This window comes from Ovis canadensis, chromosome 4, assembly GCF_042477335.2.
Source record: "Ovis canadensis isolate MfBH-ARS-UI-01 breed Bighorn chromosome 4, ARS-UI_OviCan_v2, whole genome shotgun sequence".
Lineage (NCBI taxonomy): Eukaryota > Metazoa > Chordata > Mammalia > Artiodactyla > Bovidae > Ovis > Ovis canadensis.
Genome location: NC_091248.1, coordinates 131,382,938 through 131,403,807, shown reverse-complemented (window position 1 = coordinate 131,403,807; position 20,870 = coordinate 131,382,938). Strand labels below are relative to the sequence as shown.

General features: G+C 50.5%; 1 protein-coding gene across 2 annotated transcripts in view; it reads right to left on the bottom strand.

Annotated features, from left to right (window-relative positions):
- DPP6 (dipeptidyl peptidase like 6) overlaps positions 1–20,870 on the bottom strand; it is an 814,558-nt gene that overhangs the window by 529,174 nt on the left and 264,514 nt on the right. Inside the window, exon 1 of one of the 2 annotated variants that reach the window (XM_069587191.1) lies at positions 3,842–4,253. The exons of the other annotated variant lie outside the window; for it this stretch is intronic. Within the exon in view, the coding sequence (XP_069443292.1) occupies positions 3,842–3,898 (57 nt within the window). The 5' untranslated portion in view covers positions 3,899–4,253. Of the gene's footprint in view, positions 1–3,841; positions 4,254–20,870 lie in introns of those variants that run through there. 2 annotated transcript variants of the gene reach the window in all.

Here is a 20,870-nt window from a genome sequence, read left to right as displayed (position 1 = left end):
AGAGTATTTCCATATGAAAAGAGATTTTGCTGAAGACCCTTAAAGAAAAGGGATGTTTGCCTTTATCTGTGAGATTCCTCAGCCAAAGAAGGTGGAAGGGATCACAGGATGCACTGTTCCAGCTCTGGGATTCTGTGACACATGAGCCCTGCCGGTGTGCGCACGCGCATGCGTGTGGGTACGTGTCCACACATGCAAATACGGAGTCTGCATCCCTGTTCACTATGTGAGGAACAGAGTGTCCCGGTTGGCTGGAATCATGGAGACTGAGCCTGCGGTCTCCTCTGTCTCTCAGCAGCTCCTGAGATGAGCACTTTCCAACTTTAAGTCATTTGATGCGAGGGTAGTACAGTTTAAAAAGGGAGAGCAAGTACCTTAATATAGTTCTCTAAGGTAGGATCTAGTTTGTGAGAATACGCTAAGTCAAATTAGCCTCTGATTTTCCTACTTCACTTTCGAGGCCAACCTCTGGGTACATGTGAAGCAAGGGTGCTGGCCAGGGTGGATTCTGGTTTCACCAACACGCCTCCGTAACACCTGACTGGCTTCAGAGTCAAAGGGTGGATTTAATTCCTTCAGCTTAAAAGATGTATTGTTTCCAAGCATCTCTGGGTTTTTTTTATACTTCATTTAAAAATAACTTTTAGTTTTCTAGAAGTCTGTCTCCCATCTCACTCCAATAGGTGCATCACGGGTGCTCACTCAGTCATGCCAACTCTTGGCGACCCATAGACTGCAGCCCACCAGGCTCCTCTGTCCATGGGATTTCCCAGACAAGAATACTGGAGCAGGTCGCCATTTCTTTCTCCAGGGGATCTTTCCGACCCAGGGATTGAACTCGCGTCTCTTGCATTGGCAGGTGGGGACTTTACTGCTGAGCCACGTGGGAGGCCTAAAATACGTCATACAGTTTCCTAAAAAAAAAAAAACAAAAAACAAAAAACAACCTCCTCCTACATATTCATCATTTTATAGTACATATTTTAGAAAACAAATTGGTAAAACTCAGCAATCTCTAATTAACAGGTAAAATCAATTGGTTATATGCTATTTCTTGGATTTTTTTTTTCATTAATCTGCAGCAATCCTCAACATAAAAAAGCTAATTCCAGCTGCCACCCGTGTGCCTGGCTCCCAACTACCAAGGCTCCCAACTACTGTAATACATCTGTTAGTGTGCTGAGAAGGAAGTGGTCGTCTATTGCAACAGCCAAAAATGTGTAAGCACCACGCCACGTTAAACCCACATCCTTGGTAATGCTAAGAGTTCCAACCAGGAAGCAATGCTTGGTGATTTGAAGGCAGTCATGAAGGTAGCACAATGCAACACAGTCAAAAGATCTCCAACCCAGCAATCAAACCGCAAACCGGCATCTATCCCTTTCTCTCTCCCAAAAGAAACTGGATCGTATTTCTGCCAGCCTGGGTAAGGGGCCATCCCCAAAGCATCACGAGTGAAAAAGAAGAAAATGATATGAAGGAGTGGAGGAATCATTAAGAGCTCAAAGCACAGAAACAGCTTAAATGTCTTCTGAAAACTGACAGATGAGAGGAATAAGAAACAGTCTTCATGAACTAAGTATTTCATTCTCCTCCTTGTTTCTGGACTAGCAGTTAAGATTTTAACCAATGTCCCCTAAAGGTATATTTATTGCATTTCACTTAAAATTTTTTTTTACTGTGGGCCATTTTAGAAGTCTTTTATTGAATTTCCTACAATATTGCTTCAATTTTATGTTTTGTTTTGTTTTGTTTTGTTTTGCTATGAGGCATGTGAGATCTTAGTTCCCTGACTAGGGATCGAACCCATGCTCCCTACATTGGAAGTCTTAACCACTTGTCTGCCAGGGAAGCTTGTGGTGTATTTATTTTAGATGCCGTACCTCCATCCTCCATCCTCATTTTGCTTCTCCTCCCCTAACTCCGCTGCTGACCTTTTATTTACTGGACTGTGGGCTCTGGGAATTCTTCAGAGTCAAGGCGACACCACTCTGAGAAGAGTGGAAAGGGCTCTCCCAACTGCCTGGGCTGAGACAGACTCTTCTGGATGTCCCACCAGCTCCCAGAAGCCAGGTCATGCCAGCGGAAGTCTTCCACAATTACAGCATGTTCAATTATAAGGGATTTCCCAAGATAAAAAGTATAATATCAGACAAGGGCTTATCCGTCCTCCCAAACCCACACCCTAATGAGACATTTCCAGGACTCTGGCTTGTGAAGGTATCAAGCAGAGTGAGAACAGAACTGAGCAGGAACCATGCACCTCCCTTTACGTAACAGCCTGGGCTTCTGAGGGCCCGCCCTTGGTTTAGACCCATGAATAGTGATGCACTGGCCCCTGGTCCGAGATGCTACCCCAGCCCTTGCTAGAAGCTGGAGCCCGGGCAGGTTTATTTTACAGCTAGTGAGGAGGAGCTCGGTAATAAGAGGAAGCCCCATCAGTCACTGGAGGTTGATTCAGGGTGGACACGTTACTTTATTGAACAGATACCCCGGAGGAAGGCTTCGTTTGCCTCGTGTGAACCTGCATCCATGCTACACTGAGCATTAACCCTCACACAAGCTCGCCAACTGCATAGAAGGTTTCCAAGACATTCATAATGACAAAATCTTTTTCCCAGAAGAAATGAAACTGCACTTAAGTTCTGTAGATGACGATGATACACCCAATAAGACGGTCTCATTTTTAATGGAAAACTGGGATTTGAGGAGATGACCAACAACAGGCAGTTTGCACTGCATACTGAACAGACCCGAAGTTGCCTGCGGAAGGTCTCTGAAGAGTTGACGATAGGACTGTCACACAGTGCCCCCCAGAGAGGCTCTTTGCCTTTCTGAACTCTAGAGGGGTCCCCTTTCTTAGCCCCAACCCTAGCAAGTGACAGCAAACAACACCCCTAACACACACAGGGAGACTCGGTGCTGTGGATTCTCCAAGCCTGAGCGAGCTGCTCTGCCAAGCGACGGGTATCTCCCAGGATCTACTTTAACGACCTGCCCGACAAGAACTAAGCACTGATTAAAAGGTAAGAACCCTCAAGATCTTCTGAGAAGAGAATTACTCTCTAAGAGCTTGCAGGCTCCCCTTTATTCCTTGCGTTTCTGCAGACACTGGGCCTCCTCGGGGCAGAGTGAGCGGCTGTCCCCTGCCACCTGGGGACACCAGTGCAGTCCTGGCCTTCCCTGCCAGCCCTTTAACAACTGCCACTTCTTAGCCGGGGCCCCTCTGGTCTTAACAGGAGCATCCTCTGACTTTTCCAGCTGGGAGCGTCTGCACCCTCTAAATGCCAGGATGAATAGCAGTGATCTGCTAGTACCTTCCAAAATACTAGGGAGGGGGAGAGCAGGAAAAGGGGGCACAGGTATCCGGAAAAAAGTCCTTTAAGCAGACCTGGCATGTCTTCTCGTGCTTTGTGTTAGAACCAAAGTAAAGTCCTGTTGGAGGGTCATGAGCAGCTGAATTTGGGGAGAGGGCTGTGCTAGCCACTTCCTGCAGCCCCCCTCCACCCCACCTCCCCAGATTGCAAAGTAGCCGGCACCCTTCACTGACAGGCTACATTTGGCAGCTCTGAGAGAGGCCTTTGTCAGCGGTCCCCACACATCAAGTTTACCTCTCCAGATGCTCCCCGAGCCCATGCATTATGGATGGACTAGGGATCCTTCAAAAATAGAAGCGGGGTGGGAGGACAAAGGCAGTCCCAGCCAGCACGGTCGGGGCTCTTGATCTCACGGCCAGCCCGGGGCTCAGGTGGCTACAGTCCTGCAAACACACAGTCATTCAAGAGACGTAGCACCCCCTCTCTCTGCCTCGCAGGCACACGCACCTCGAGCCCAGCCTTACCTGCTCCTGCTGCTGCACGGATTTACCCGAAGCGCTGGGCTCCTTGGCTGTGGTCATGGTCCCCTGCTTCAGGGTGCGCGCCGGCTCAGCGGCAGGTGCGGTCTGAGCGGGAGGACTTCGGGGCCCCCAGAGTCCAGCTGGCCGGCGGACTGGGGCTTAGTCCATACTTCCCAGAGCCAACGGCTGCTGGAGAGGGGGTGGAGGGCGAGTGGGTACGGCCGCCTAGTTCTCTCTTTTAAACGCACAGAGCAGAAGCGAGCGATGCTGCGCCTTCGCGGGGCTTCTGCAATTAGCAACAGCCTCTGCAATCGCCACAGAAACAACGACCACTGCTTAGCAACCGGGCAAGTGGCGGCGCGGTGCAGGAAGGGGACCCGAGTGATGCGCGCCGCTCCCGCCCGCCTCCCGCGGCGCACGGCGCATGCTCGGGCCGGCGGCTGGGCGGGGAGGGGGCTGGGGAGGGGGCGCCTGCGGGGAAGGGGAGCGGGGATGGGGGAGGGGAGGGGGGAGGGGAGAGGGGAGGGGCCGCCGGCTCCGGGTCTTGTTGCCAACCTGTGCAGGTGGCCGGACCTGCGCCCCCGGGGCACCGCTGCAGGCAGGTCGCACCCGGGCGGGGGGCGCGAGAAGGGACCACGCGGCGAGAGGCTTTGTTTGTCCCTCTGCCAAGCGCAGGGCCTCTTGAGGAGCAAAGATGCCCGCGGGCATCAAAGAACAGCTTCTTTTCTGTTTGCCTGGTGGGATTTTTCCGGCCGCTCCCCCCAACCCCAACCCCGCTGCCCCCACCAAGAACACTAGGCGTGGCAATCTTGGCCTTTATTTTCCTTAAAATTCAGAAACTTAACTATGGTCTGTCTTTTTAACTCAAAGAATCATCTGTTTCTCTGCGAAAATCAACCAGGACCTCAAGGGTGTCTGATGGTTAAAAGCAGAAAAAAAAAAAAGGAAAGAAGCTGGTGATGACCTTATAGGAACTCAAGGGCTCCCTGCTCTGTCCTGAGCTCAAGGAGAGAGAGGGGCAGGGGTGGCCGGCCTGCTCTGGGGCCTCATGTCCTTGAGCTTGGTCCTGACCCTGGGCACACGGCACCCGCTTGGCTGCTGCCCCTGGGTGGACCGAGTGGTTGGTGGAGAAGCAATGCCCAGCGGGGACTCTGGTGGCGCTGAGCTGTGGCCTGCAGGTAGGGACACCTGTGCTTTCCAGGCTCAGGTTTCTGCTGCCCCTGTGTGTGACTGCCCGCCTCCCAGCCTGGAGCCTCTGCCGCCAAAGGGCTTCAGGCCTCGGACACTCACTGGCCTGGGGGAGCGTGGCCATCACCCCCAGCCCTGAGGAAGTGCTTCCCCTGGGCTCCAGGCGGTCCTGCCTTTGCCCCTGTGAAGCCAGTGCAGCATCTTGCAAAGAGAAGGCAGAGTAGAGCCGTATCCAGTTGAATGTGTTAATAGAAGACTTCCTTGGTTCTGCTCCTTCCCTGACTCCCTGACCCCATCCTACTATAAATAGCAACAGTGTGATCCAAGGCCCTGTGCCCTTCCCTGGAGGGGAGGGTCGAGCCCTGCTCCTGCAGGATTGCGTCCCCCCCCCCCAACCCACAGCCTGAAATTCAGCTCTAAGCGTTTACTTGGCACTGATTCCAGAAGGTCAGGATGGGCAGCTGGGAGCTTGGCTGGCTCGGCCGAGAGTACAAAAATGGAAAAGCCCCGTGTGAGAGCCTTGTCGCACAGTCTGGCTTCGGTTAGTGTTGTGTTTGTCTTATTTAGACATCCCTGCAGGGAGGGGGGTTTCTGGGTGGGAACAGCACTGGTGTGTTCCCGGTGGGCCACATCCAGGGGGTCCGGAACCCAGCGTATCGCCGGTGTGGGCTGTGGGCAGTGTGCCAGGCTACACAGACACTCAAGGGGGGTGGTCGCTCTGGAGGGGAAGGGGCGGTCACTGTGGTGTGAAGTCCCCAAGCAAACCGGCCATCACAGCAGCAGCAGCTAAGACTCAGGAAGGAGGTCTGGGGAGTGGGGTGAGCAGCGCCCCCTACCCTAACACAGTTGGACCTGGCAGCCCCAGGGGCACCCTGGGGCTGGGAGAGACCAGCAGCCCTTGTGGCAAAATGGTTCATCGCTGAACATCTCAGAACTGATCTGTTCTCCCGGGTTTCCTCTTATATTGGAACCCCTGGGGTGGGTCACATCTTACAACCACCATCAGTTCACGTCTCTGAGAGCATCCACCGCTGACTCGCAGGGTCCATGAACGCCACCCAGCACCGCTGTCCAAGGACGGGACGCGAGCTGGGGGAGGAGAAGGCAGAAGGTTGCCAGGGCCCTGGGTCTAACCAAGTGGGTGGCACCCCAAGCTGCTCAGCTGTGTCTGCTGGGGAAGGGCGTGAAACCCTCAGGGCACTTCTATTTTACTTCTGAGTAAAGACCGTAAATGCGATTTTATATCTAAAATGAATATGGATATCATGCAAAGTTCACACACACTTGCGAGATTATACCTGATCCTTCAAAGGAGTCTCCTGCTGGCCCCGCAGCCTCAGATCTCTTGGAGCTCCCCGCCCCCCAACACACACACCCACCTCCTCCAGCTCCTGTGTCTTCATGAGCCATTGATTGGGAGGAAAAGCTCGCAAAAGGCTGCAGGATGGACAGGCCAGGTGGTGCCGCTCGGAACCTTTCCGTGGGCTTTTCTGACACCAGGTGCCCAGGGCCCAGCTTTTCTGCATCCTTGGCTTGGACCGCTTTTAAAAGAGAAAGGGCAGGACTTCCAGCCGAGCCAGACGGCAAGGATGAACCCGGAGGACGTTTCACTGAGTGAAGTAAGCCAGTCACGGAAGGACAAATACTGCCTGACTCCACGGCTATAGAGGAGTCTAAAATAGATTCACAGAAGCAGACAGTAGAATGGTTCTGCCAGGGGTGGGGAGTGGGGGGCGGCAGAAGCAGGGAGTGGCTGTGCAGTGTTTACAAAACTTCTATTCTGCCAGATGAAGAGGTTCTAGAGCTGCCGTAAACACCTGCTTCTGGTTAACGACCGTGCGTCGTATGCTGACAAATCTGTCACCTGAAATACGTCAGAGAAAAGCAAGCACCGAATCATTTCAGTCACACGTGGAGGACAGCAAACAAGCAAAAATAAATCAACACAAAGACACGTAGTGACCGAGAACAGAGCAGTGGCTGCCAGAGGGGAGGGGGCCGGGCGAGATGGATTCAGGAGGATCGAGTGGACGGAGGGAGACAGTTTCCGGTGGTGAGCACCCTGCAGGGGGCGCAGAGTCCAAACACGTGGTCCGCACGCAACATGCTGTGTTACAAGCCCCCGCTACTGTATCTCAGTACAAACAAATCTGTGGGGATTAACAGACACACAGTACTATATTCAAAGTGGATAACCAACAAGGACCTACGGGACAGCACAGAGAACTCTACTTAATCTTTTGTAATAATCTATAAGGGAAAAGATGGCATCACCGATTCGATGGACATGAGTTTGAGCCAGCTCCGGGAGCTGGTGATGGACAGGGAGGCCTGGCGTGCTGCAGTCCATGGGGTCGAAAGAGTCGGACACGACTGAGCTGAAGTGAAGTGATAACGTAAGAGACTGAAAAAATAGATATAGATGTATGCATGACTGAAACACTCCTGCACAGCTGAAACTGCTGCTGCTGTTGCCGCTAAGTCACTTCAGTCGTGTCCGACTCTGTGCGACCCCACAGACGGCAGCCCACCAGGCTCCCCCATCACACCTGAAACTAACACACTGTAAATCAACCGTGGGTTTCCCTAATGGCTCAGTGGTAAAGAGTCCACCTGCCAATCAGGAGATGCGGGTTTGAACCCTGGGTTGGGAAGATCCCCTGGGGAAGGAAAGGGCTACCCACTCCAGTATTCTTGCCTGGGAAATTTCACAGAGAGAGGAGTCTGGCAGGCTATAGTCCTTGGGGTCACAGAGAGTCAGATGTGACTTAGTGCCTAAACAACAACAACAAAAATCAACTATACTCCCCAAAACCATCACAATATTGCAATATTGTAAACTAATTATCCTCTAATTATTAAGAAAAAAAGAAGTTATGGCAAAAACCATCACAATATTGCAATTATCCTCTAATTTAAAAAATCAACTATATTCCAATTAAAAAGATAACAAAAATATATCTTAAAAATGTCTGTTCAAAGGGTAGATCTCTTTAAGAGAGAGAAAGGGCTGTGTTTTATTCATATTTTAAAATTAATCAGTATCCCTCTAGAACAAAAGCACCATGTCCAAGTGTATCCTTCAAGCTAAAGTGTGTCCTGCACACTTCTTTCGGAGCCTTGCTGCCTGCCTCAATGAGCATTAAGTTTCTAGCATCCATCCTTAGCAAAGGGACAGGGTCCAGGCTTCCTTGCCTCACAATACCTGCAGCGACAGTGGTCCCCTGGGGCTTCCCTGTGCTGGGCACCCAAGCCCAGCATGTGTGTGAGGCCGGCCCTGAAATTGCCCCACTTATGAAAGGAAATTGGCTTTTTGAGAATTTAAATATTACTCTCATCGTTAGCCAGCAAGTAAGTGCCCAACCTAAACTTGGGCAGGCCAGGGCTGGGGCTACCGTACTCCACTGCCTCGAAAGGCCTGCAGAGCAGAAGATGGAAGATACTTAAGCAGTCTGTGCCAGGAAGTACAGTGAGCACGGGACACCCATTCCCTTACTTGATCCTTAAAAACCTCTTAGACACACCCGGCATTAGCTCGCGAGGGCAGCCACAACAGAGCATCGCGAGAAGCCCAGGATCACGGTGCTGGCGCCTTTTGAGGCCTCGTCTTTGGTGGCCCTTCTATGTGTACCCGACCCGCTCTTCATACAGGACACCAGTCATGGGGGATTAGGGGTCCGCCCAGCGACCTCACTTTATGTTAATCAGCCTTTTAATACCGTGTCTTCAGAAACAGTCCCATTCTGAGGTCCTGGAGTCACAGTTCAGCCCCTAATGTTCATTGTGAGCTCATTTCACTGATGAGGAAACTGAGGCTTGAAACGATTCTGCAGTCTTTCCAAAACCCACACAGTCAGTAATAAGCAGCAGAGTTACTCCAAGCAAGAGTAAGGTGCCTGACCAACCTCCCAGTATCTGCAAAGCGGCAGGCAGCTCAAAGGTCTGCCCTAATGGCCCACTCTAGGCAAGTCCCTGCTGGGGGTCCCGGCAGGATCCCAGCGCAGTACAGACTAGCCCTTCCCAGGCGAGTGTTCCCTGTGCCGAGGGAGGGCAGAGAGAAGCCGGTGTGAGCAGAGCCTCCTCCCGCAGCACACAGCAGGGGCCACAGCGACACCTGCTCCTCGCCCCGCTGGCTCTTCCCTGCCTTTGCTGGACACAGGCAGCTGAGCCTGGCGGAGCGCGGCAGCCCGCTGGCCAAGGAGGCCGCCGCCAGCTGCTCGCCTTGCCGTGTTACCCACCTCCCTTTCCCACTGGGCCCATCGCCTGGCACTACCAGAAACCTCTGAGATCCTGCAGGCAGTCTCCCTGCATGGACCCGGAGCCCCATAGTCCCGAGCAGGTGCATGGGGCTGGAGGCTTGGTCACGTGGGCGCCGTGCAGCCTGCAGCCTCCTCTCCCGTCCAGTGTGTCCCAGACCGGCGGCTGGCACCGGCTCAGCTGATGAGGTCTGCGGGCACATGTGCGGCCCTGGGTCCTGCAGCAGCCCCAGGCCGTTCTCGCTCCGCTGATCTCTGCTCACTTTGCCCCAGTAGCCAATCGGCTGAAACAGCTTTGCCTCACGACTGGCCCCATCAGCCCGTCTTTACCAAGCACCTAGTATGTGCCGACGGCAACACCACCGACAAGAAGCAGGCACGGTAGCTGCCTTGTTGCTGTAAGGGGTCAAAATGGCCTTAGAGTAGGATCCCTGAAAATCTTGATTTATTTATTTATTTTTTTTTTGGCATTAACCATCAGCGAGAGAAACCAATTCTAACTTACAGTTCCCTGAAAATAAAAGTGAATATGGGCAGCAAGGTAAGATTCCCTGGAGAGTCCCGTCAGGATCCAAAGAAGTAAGTTTAGAAAAAGAGCTTATAGAGATATATAGAAAACTACCACTAGGAAGGACACGTGGTAAGTTTCCTGAAGACTGGATTTCTCCAGAGAAACAGAACCAATAGGATGTGTGTGTGTGTGTGTGTGTGTGTGTGTGTGTGTGTGTGCACATAAAGAAAGAAGAAACTGAAGTTTCTCAGTCATGTCTGACTCTTTGTGACCCATGGACTGTAGCCTACCATGCTCCTCCATCCATGGGATTTTCCAGGCAAGAGTTCTGGAGTGGGGTGCCATTTCCTTCTCCAGAGGATCTTCTGGACCCAGGGATCAAACCTGGGTCTCCTGCATTGTAGGCAGATGCTTTACCATCTGAACCACCAGAGACAGAATCCAAACGTGTGTAGAAATGGCAACCCACTCCAGTGTTCTTACCTGGAGAATCCCAGGGACGGCGGTGCCTGGTGGGCTGCCATCTGTGGGGTCGCACAGAGTCTGACATGACTGAAGCGACTTAGCAGCAGCAGCAGCATACATATACTATACATATACATATACGGAGAGAGAGAGTGGTTACTCTTTTTTTATTTGGCTGTGTTGGGTCTTAGTTTTGGCATGCAGGCTTAATTGCCCCCATGGCATGTGGGATCTTAGTTCTCTGACCAGGGATTGAACTCATGTCCCTTGCATTGGAAGACAGATTCTTAACTACTGGACAATATGAGAAGTCCCAAGATTGGTTAGTTTTAGGAATCTAGGAAGTTGGCTCATTTGCTTGTGGGGCTTGCTAATCTGAAATCTGCAGGGTAGGATTGTGCAGGCCAGCAGGCTGGAAACCCAGGAAAAAGACCATCTGGAGGTAGAATTCTGTCTTCCTTTTGGGGAGGTTGGTCTCTTTTCCCTTAAAGCCTTCAACTGATTAGACAAAGCCCACCCACACTAAGGAGGGTAATATGCTTTATTCAGAAGTCTACTGACTTAAATGTTAATCACCTTAAAAAGCACCACTCCTTCCCAGCAACATCTAGGAGACCAAATGCTGGTACCGTGGGCCAGCTTCACTGACACAAAATCAACCATGACAGGTGATAAACAGAGGTGACTGGCAAAGCGTTTGGTGAGGTGAATATTCTTAATTTACTAATACCGTTCTTCTCCTCTCCACTTTTCCCATCTTTCTACCTGAAATGTTTGCTACAATTTTGAATCACGAAATCCAGACCCTTCATGGGAGAAAACAGAAAAGCCATCAGATTCCTGAGCTTCTTTCCTCCAAATGTTTTATACAGAAGGCAGACAGAGACTTCTCTCTTACATAAGCCACCATGACTTGGGTTTTCTGTCATGCACAACCAAGATGAGCCCAAATGAACACAGGACCAATTTCCCTTCTGTCTCCTCTTTTTATTACTCCTAGCAGTTTTGCTAGGGGTACCCCCCTAATATTGCAGCCAATTAGGAACAAACAATTGGAGAAGGAAATGGCAACCCACTCCAGTACTCCTGCCTGGAGAATCCCAGGGACAGGGGAGCCTGGTGGGCTGCAGTCTATGGGGTCGCACCGAGTCAGACATGACCGAAGTGACTTAGCAGCAGCAGGAAGAAACAGGAGCTGATCTTACCTATTTATTTATTTGGCCACGTGTGTGGCTTGTGGGATCCCTGACCAGGGACCAAATCCACATCCCCTGAAGTAGAAGCATGGAGTGTTAACCCCTGGGCTGCCAGGGAAGTCTCTGATCCATCTTGAGAGACCTGATAAATGTATGCTGGTTTCCAGATGTAGCAAATAAGTGAGCTTCTAAGTCAGGTCCCCCTGATCCACTTCTTATTTCATAAATAAAGTTTTACTGGAACACAGCTGAGCCCATTCACTCACACATTGTCTAATGAATGCTTTTGCACTATAGTGGCAGAGTGGAACTTGTGACAAGGCCATGTGACCTGTAAGGTATAACATTATTATCTGATGCTTTGCAGAAGAAGTTTGCAGACCCCAGGTCTAGAGCGACCCTGTTACTTGTCAATTACAGTTATGTGCCCTCACTCAGAATCACAAAATCAATAGGAAAAAAGCTGCATCCAAGTAGACCATTCCTCTGATTCCCTAAAAGGAAAGACCATGGGAAAAAAATCCTAACAGTTTTTTGCCATCAGCCTCCTGTCTTCACAGGAAGATGAATGTTTCCACACAGTTCCCCTCTGGCACTGCCGTCAGAGAGTCTCATTTCTCATAGGGAGACTGTGACTTGACCTGTGACCCGCCACTCACCCTCGCCTGTGTACATCCTGACAGCGTCCTCTCCAAAGGCCACAGCAGACCCATGGAATGGAGTTCACTGCCCTGGAAGCAGGAATCTCCCGTGGATCTGGGAATACTGAAAGCATTCAAATGGTTTGCAAAATCCATACCTCCGTCACCTAGAGTAAGTGTTTGATACTGCTTGTTTGGACAGATGAATGTGGTGTATTCAAAGGAATTCAATGACAAGTTTCATTTGAGTGATTTTCATCTTTCCCTAAAAGATGCTTCCTGCACTGATCATAAACCTTTACAAGGTAAGGTAATGCTACCCACTCTCCCTGGAGATGAGGCCACAGGACGCCTGACCTGAGCCAGTGTGTCCAGCTGTTGGAGAAGCCTCCGGCCCCGTGTTTACAGATATGTTAGTGCGTGCCAAGTGCTTTCCACGGAAGTCAGGAAATCTGCTCTCAGAGCCTCAGAGCCTAATGGAAGATGCAAACTTGTAGCAAATGCAGGTCTTCTGGTCCTGCCTTAGGAAGCACCCCCTGGTGGCTCCGATGGTAAAGAGCCAGCCTGCAGTGCCGGAGACCCGGGCTCCATCCCTGGGGTGGAAGAGCCCCTGGAGAAGGAAATGGCAACCCGCTCCAGTATTCTGGCCTGGAGAATTCCATGGATGGAGGAGCTTGGTGGGCTACAGTCTGTGGGGTCGCAAAAAATCGGACACGACTGAGCAACTGACACTTTCCCTTTCTTTCTCTTAGGAAGCACAGGGAGAAAGAGGTGGTGGTGGAGGTAGCGAGGGGGTTTGGAGGCAACCTGGGTGCCCATCCTCGCAGAGGGCCACGTAGAATGCTCTGGACACATGCCCGTCAACACTAAGCAGTGATGAGCAGCAAGGTCGTGTGCATACAGAGCAGCATGGGTGGATCACAAACACAGCGCTCAGGGCAAAAACTAAGAAATAGGAATGCATGCTGACACATGTACACACACACGTGTAAATACATTTACATAAATAATGTACACAGAACACATATGCACATATCCATAAACCTTTTAACAGTGAAAAATGCATTCGTACAAAGATACGTGTTTTGCAAAAATACAAACTGAAAGCTACCCAGCGGACATGATATAACGTTTGCTGGTGGTGGGAGGGAAAGGGGGCTAGATTCTGAACTGGGAGGGAGGAAGAGAGGCAGAGAGGAGCGTGAGGCAAAGGAAGGAGGAAGGCCGAGGGGGGCTTTGCTTGGGCCACAGATGACCACGTGACGTCAGCTCTGCCTCTGGGAACCTCAGCTTCCTCTCCTGCAAGTAGGGCGGAGAAAAGGCCAAATAGAATGAATGGAGAGGGGTCTGCCTGGTGGTCCAGTGGGTAAGAACTGTCTGCCAGTGCAGGAGACGTGGGTTTGATCCCTGGTCCAGGAAGATCCTATGTGCCCCGGAGCAACTCGGCCCCTACGCCACAGCTACTGAGCCTGTGCTCTGCAGCAAGTCAGTGACTCCTGCTCGCTGCAACTAGAGAAAGCCCGAGAGCAGCACCAAAGTCCCAGTGCAGCCCCAAATAAATACATATTAAAAAACAAAAGGGAACGGGTCGCTATTCCCTTCTTCAGGGGATCTTCCCAACCCAGGGATGGAAGCTGGGTCTCCCGCACTGCAGGCTGACTCTTTATGGTTTGAGCCACCAGAGAATGCTTTCTAAAGCAGGACCAAAAGACATGCATTGAGAGCCCTCGGGAGCCCTGCACGGTCGCTAGTACTATCTTAATTAACCCTCCCAACAGTTCTAGGAAATAACTAATTCTTAATTTATAGGTAAGGAAAAGGGGATTCTGAGAGACCGGATCACTTGCCCAAGATCACACAGGCAATGGTTTGAAGGATGGGCCCGGCGTGGGTCCACGTGTAAGTCTAACTCTCCACTCTGTGTAGACCCATCACACTCCCTGAATTAGGTGTCCCCTGGTATGAATACCTTCCAGCTGGGAAATTCTACTGGGTGAGTCCAGGTAGATATTCAAGGTTGATAATCAAATCTGTGAAAATTGACACTGTGCAAAAAAGTCTGAAACCGTCTCCCCCACACCTGATCACACTCCGGGCTGTCCAATAGCAGCCTCGTCTCAACCGTCAAGGGGACCAGATGCAATACAAACTGTGTGGCATTTTGAAAACCTCATTTAAAAATGCGTCTGCTCCATGCCAAAGTAGCTTAATTCCACTCCAATCGCTATCTTTTGCATCTCCCCCTGACCCTTCTCGTATCTTGAAACCTGGCCGAAGGGCACGGGCAATGTGGCACCCAGGCAGGTGGGCCACCTGGCACCCAGGCAGGTGGGCCACCTGAGCTGGCTGGTCACGGCTGGGCACTGCCAGCTTCTCCCCGGGAGCCTCACACTGCCGGGATGACCTTGGCAACAGCAGCCTTACAGATGTCTTGGTGACGGTCTCTAATGGCCCCGGGTTGAAATTTCCAGGGCTGTTCGCAAGGCCCGCGGTGAACGAGCTCTCATGCTAGCTGGGTAACAGCAGGCGTGGAGGGGGACTCAGGTCTTCCCGCTGTGGCACTGGTCAGTGGTGCCTCCAGATGGATATCCTCTAAGGAGCCCCTGGGCCATGCTCCGGGCACGTGTACCACCTCCTCTCTGGGTTCCCAGGACTTCTGCTCAGCCCCTGCCATCTGGCCCACGTGTGGTTACCTAGCACCAGAATCAGGGTCAGCTCTCATACCCACGTAGGAAGGTACATCTTATATAGCAAGTCCCTCCAAGCCGTTGAATTCTCCTGCTTCGTTTTCAACAGCAAATAAATAAGTAAACAGACTCCTGCAGACAATGCCCAGTGGAGGATCCGTCTGTGAAACCACTGTTGTCTAGCTTTGCAGAACGCATTCGACTTGGCTTCGGGGATGAGTGTAAGTGAGTGTGAATGACCCCCAAATGAGTCACGTCACGTTGGAGACGGACATAAGCCACGGCGATTACACTTGGCAACTCCTCTTAGAAGCTAATACTGAGCAAGGACATGAGCAGAGGAAGCTCAAAGAAAGCACGTCGTCCACCAAAGAAGGAGCACTAGTATCTCCCCCAACCCTCCAATCCGATGAGCTCCTACTCATCCTTCAACGCCCAGTTCAAATGCCGCCTCCTCCCTCCTCCCTAGATTTCATCTCTCGCCTGACTGTTCTCCCATCACAGCTTTTATGTCCCATGCTTGTGTGAAGTCTTGTTCATTATGGCATCACGGCCCACTTCCTCTTGCCCCATTGTGGGTTTCTCCAGGGCAAAGCCTGGGAAGAATGAAGTGCTGCACATCAGTTAGAGGAATGAGCTTTAAGGTCAGAACAATTTCTTCTGTCCAAATCCCAGGTCCGTCTCACTCGCTGGCCATATGTCAGCCGCCGATTCCAGGTTTCAGCTGTTAAATGCACACACAGTAGACAGCTCCCAGCGCATGGCCAGGACTAAATGAGCTCAACTATTAAACCAGCGGACAGAGCAGGGGCTCCATCAGAGGCTCTCCTCATTGCTGGACTGAGGTCACCTTAGGGACATGTCTGCTTCTTCGTATGCCCAGCTCTCAGCACACAGAAAACAACAGAAACATGAGTGTTTCAGGGAGAGAACTTCAGGAAAACTTGAGAGTCACTGCCACTGACATGCAAGAGGATGTCTTTCTTCACACGAGCACGAGGAGAGATTGGAACCTGATCATTCATTCTAGGCAACTTGTTCCCAGCAAAGACGTTCAGACAGAGTCAGCACACACAGGGCTCCTCCTGGAGCCTTACGGGCTAGTGTGGTCACAGTGAATGGACCACTGAGAGGTGGAAACACGGATGTGGGCAGCCCTGGAGGATGGAGCAACATCCACGGGAGGAGACATAGGTTGGGATGGCGCCAAGGTGGTGAGGTTGAAGCCAAGGCTTCCTGAGAACTTGGGGCTCCAGCCCACCCACCCTCATTTCAGCATCCAGCCAGGACCCTGTCCCCATGACGGGAGCTGCATATCACTGAAACAAAGGCTCCCTGCCTTAAGACAGTTCAGTTCAGTTCAGTCACTCAGTCGTGTCCGACTCTTTGTCACCCCATGAATTGCAGCATGCCAGGCCTCCCTGTCCATCACCAACTCTCAGAGTTTACCTAAACTCACGTCCTTCGAGTCAGTGATGCCATCCAGCCATCTCATTTCCTGTTGTCCCCTTCTCCTCCTGCCCCTAATCCCTCCCAGCATCAGAGTCTTTTCCAATGAGTCACCTCTGCATGAGATGGCCAAAGTACTGGAGTTTCAGCTTTAGCATCATTCCTTCCAAAGAACACCCAGGACTGATCTCCTTTAAAATGGACTGGTTGGATCTCCTTGCAGTCCAAGGGACTCTCAAGAGTCTTCTCCAACAGCACAGTTCAAAAGCATCAATTCTTCGGCGCTCAGCTTTCTTCACAGTCCAACTCTCACATCCATACATGACCACTGGAAAAATCATAGCCTTTACTAGATGGACCTTTGTTGGCAAAGTAATGTCTCTGCTTTTGAATATGCTATCTAGGCTTAAGACAGAGGATCCACCAAGTCTCTCACGGCAGATGAACACTTTGTAAAGGAGAAAGATGAAAAGGGGAAAACAATGACTGCTAAAGAGAAAAAAAAAAGTTACATTTTAGGAATTAACGATAAAACACACAAGGAAGATATATTTCCTCAATTCATCAGACAAGCATGTGCCTTATTATGTCTTTTTAAGTTTCTTTTGCTGAGCATTAAAAGTAAAAGTCCTTAAGAACTGGAGCTTGGCCTATCAAATAAGAAGAAGACCTGCCGTTGAGTACTGAATGTGAGTCTGACTCTCCACCGGCCCCCACAGGAAACAGGAAAGATGACTGCTTGTTGGGGAACACAGAGACAGCCACACGAAGGCAACTGCAAGGTTCGTGCGATGAAATTAATTCTATCACTTACTGTGCCAACCAGCATTCAAAGAGAAAGCCTACAATAAAACAGAAAATACAAGTGCAGACAGTTCCTAGGACGGGTATTATTTTGTGAAACTTTTGTGAAATGCAGTCAATGGTGAAATATGAAGAAAACACTCTTCCAAGGTCTCTTAAGAGAAACTGTCCCTGGGCATGGGCCTGTTTTCCCTATTCCAAAGCTCTCTCTCCCTTGCCGAGAATTCTCGAACACGCAACTTCTCCCAGAAGCTCTCCGGAGCACACCAGAGTCAGCTCCTTAAGCAGGCTCAGGTTCCAATACTAGGAACTTCCCCTTTCCAACATCAGTTCAGTTCAGTCGCTCAGTTGTGTCTGACTCTTTGCGACCCCATGGATTGCAGCACGCCAGGCCTCCCTGTCCATCACCAACTCTGGGAGTTCACCCAAACTCATGTCCATCGAGTTGGTGATGCCATCCAGCCGTCTCATTCTCTGTCATCCCCTTCTCCTCCCACCTTCAATCTATCCATTTATAAAATGTGCCACTACACCAAAGCAACTGAAGGGCCTGCATGCGATGGAGAAAAACCTCGCCTGAATGAATTAATGATGTCTCCTCCATCTGAGATGCTCAGGTGAACTCTGGTATAGAAAGATCACCCTTGGGATGAACGCAGAACGCCAGGAAACTAGCTGAGTTTGAGCCACATCTCAGAGAGGACGGAAAACTGAAGCCTACAAGACGCTGGGGGGTTTCTCACAGCCCATTCTACGCAGGCTGCCAGGTGGGGCACAGCATAGCTGGCACAGTAGCATTCACAGGGGACCAGAAAGGCTCCAGCTTTAAAGTATTTTCCTCATCAAGACTTCAAAACCACAACTGCGCTTTTATCTTTTGTGCTTGCTATCATTCATAAGCCTATTGATAACAGAGTCAGTTGACACAGATGAAAGACACCCCATTTCTCTATATCAACTGTAATTGAGAATCTGTCAATGGATCCAATGAACAGACCCACTCCCCTCAGAATTACTAACTTGAAGGAACCCAGGAAGATCATTTCTAGATTCAGGCTACGTTCTTCCCTGACTCTTTTCATCAGCTTTCAGAAACTGTTCTCATCCTTCAAATGAAATAAGTTCTTTTGACGAGCACAGATTGTTGCCATACCTCTAAAAGGGAGTGGAGCCAGCATGCCCACTGACTCAGGAGAATTAAGGAGGGAGCGTGCTTTCCTTCCCTTGGGGTTTTATGGTTTAATAGAAAATACCTGTATGTCCGTAGAACTCCCCCTTTAAGCATCCCGCTTAAGGAGAAACGGGAATCCAAGGCATGGGTGACTGGCCCAGGGCCTGTGGCCTGACCCAAGAACGCCAGTCTATAGCCAGGTTAGCCATGTTCCATGCTGCAAGCCAGTCCAATCCGCCCTCTCAGGAACTTGAATTCATGCAAACTCAGACGCCTCCTTTTCAAGCCCAGGTTGGTTTCCAATTTAGCATTGGGTGCTAGTGATGAGCAAGGCGAAGATTCCCCATACAGACTAATACCTAAGGATGCCCCAGGCTAGTCAACACCCCAGGGACCCTCCCCTCCTGGGGCTCAGATGGAATTCATACAGGATGTTGACTGGTCACCTTTTTTTGTCTCTCTCATTAAATTTCTAGACATCTATTGAGCATCTATCATATACCAGGTCTTACTGGGCTACACTGCTGAAGAAGACTCTTGAGAGTCCCTTGGACTGCAAGGAGATCAAACCAGTCCAACCTAAAGGAAATCAACCCCAAATATACATCGGAAGGACTGATGCTGAAGCTTAAGCTCTAATAATTTGGCCACTCGATGTGAAGAGCCAACTCATCGGAAAAGACTCTGATGCTAGGAAAGATTGAGGGCAAGAGGAGAAAGGGGCGACAGAGGATGGAGGTAGTTGGGTGGCATCGCTGACTCAATGGATTTGAGTTTGAGCAAACTCCAGGAGATGGTGAAGGACAGGGAAGCCTATAGGAGTATATGCCGCAGCCCACAGGAATGCAAAGAATCAGACACAACGTAGCAGCTAAACAACAGCAACAAAGGGGGATACTGGGGAAACACAGATACAGAGAATACAGCCTCGGCTTTGAAGGCCACCCAGTCTGGTGGGAAGGCGGACAAACGGTCCATATCTCCAGAAGAATATGAAGCGTGTGTGCGGGGCTGAAGCAAAGGGCCTGTGGCTCTCCGAGGCTTTTCTTACAGCACATCCCGCTGGAATGCTGGGGGCCAGGTGGACTAGCGTGGACAGGACTGAGCGGCGGGCTGCCTGTTCAGTTGAATGGTGACGACATGCAAGAAGGTCCTTTGAGGGGCTGCAGGAGATCCAGAGCACTGGGGTGAGGTGTGGGGGAGGAGGCGGGTGAGGCTCGGATTATGAGGATCCTGTTTCTTAAGGGGACAAGCTCTCCCCTGCGGACAACTGAAAAAAAACTGTAGGCAATACCATGTCAGGAGCATATTTGCCATTTAGAAAGGTCTCTTCAGCGTGTGGAGAATGAACTGAGACAGCAGTTTAGGAGGTTTTTGGAGTCGTCCATGTGAGAAAGAAGTGCCTGAAGTAAAATGGTGGGATGGATAAAAAAGAAAAATTAAAATTGTGTATCAGGGTCAACTTGAAAGAGCACATTGAGTGATTAAGAGTGAATCCATTTTCTTTGGATAAATTTAGGTGCAGCAACACAAGCAATCCTCTGCAAGGCCCAGCACAAGGCATTGTCCACGTGAGGAGCATTGGCCACTCATGCTCACCTTTTATCCGTACTTTTCCCTGGCGCTGCCCTGTGCCCACGTGGAACTTCCTAATAAGCAAGTCTGTAATGATGGGGATAAATCGCAATGATCACACCTCATTTATTTTTCAACATCCCCTCCATCTGGTCATTCTACCAAGCGCTGTATTTTACCCAACCATTGTGTATTTCAACCTGAGGGCTCCTTGGCTCCTTATTTTGATTAATATCTGGTCAGGGTGGCTGAAGGAACAAGAAAAGCTCACACACATAGGATGGACACTTGTGTCCCCGGCAAATTCACACTGTTGAAACCTAAGTCTGACATGGAAATTCACATTACCATATGTAAAATAGATAGCCAACGGGAATTTGCTGTCTGGCTCAGGAAACTCAAACAGGGGCTCTGTGTCAACCTAGAGGGGTGGGATGGGGGTTCAAAAGGGAGGGCATACCTATGGCTGATTCATGTCGAGGTTTGACAGAAAACAACAAAATCAATTATCATTGAATAAAAAATTATCATTCAATAAAAATAAATAAATTTTAAAAACAGGGATAAAAGAAAACAAACAAAAAACCCTAAGTCTGACATGCTAGCATTTGGAGGTGGGGCATTTGGGAGGTGATGCGGTCAGGAGGGTGGAACCTCGTGAGTGGGATCAGCGCCCTCTTAGGAGACTTCCTGGGGCCCCTTCCATCACCTGAGGACACAGCGAGAAACTCCAGCTAGGAACCTCCGGGAGGCTGGCCCCCACCAGGCACAGCATCTGCCAGAGCCTTGGTCGGGACTTCCCGTTTCCAGAACTGCGAGAAGTACCTTTCTCTTGTTTATTCACTACCCAGTCCACGGTATTTTTGTTACAGCAGTCTGCGTACACAATTCCCCCTGTGTTCTATGAACTCTGGATGAGGGGGATTACTGGGAAAAATAAAGACCTACAATCTCAACGTCAAGGATGCTCTCTGGAGTCACATAAGACAGGGGTCCCCCCAGCTTCCAGGCCATGGACTGGTACCTCGGGTCAGATCAGCGGTGGTGTTAGATTGAAGTGGACAATAAATGCCATGTGCTTAGTCATCC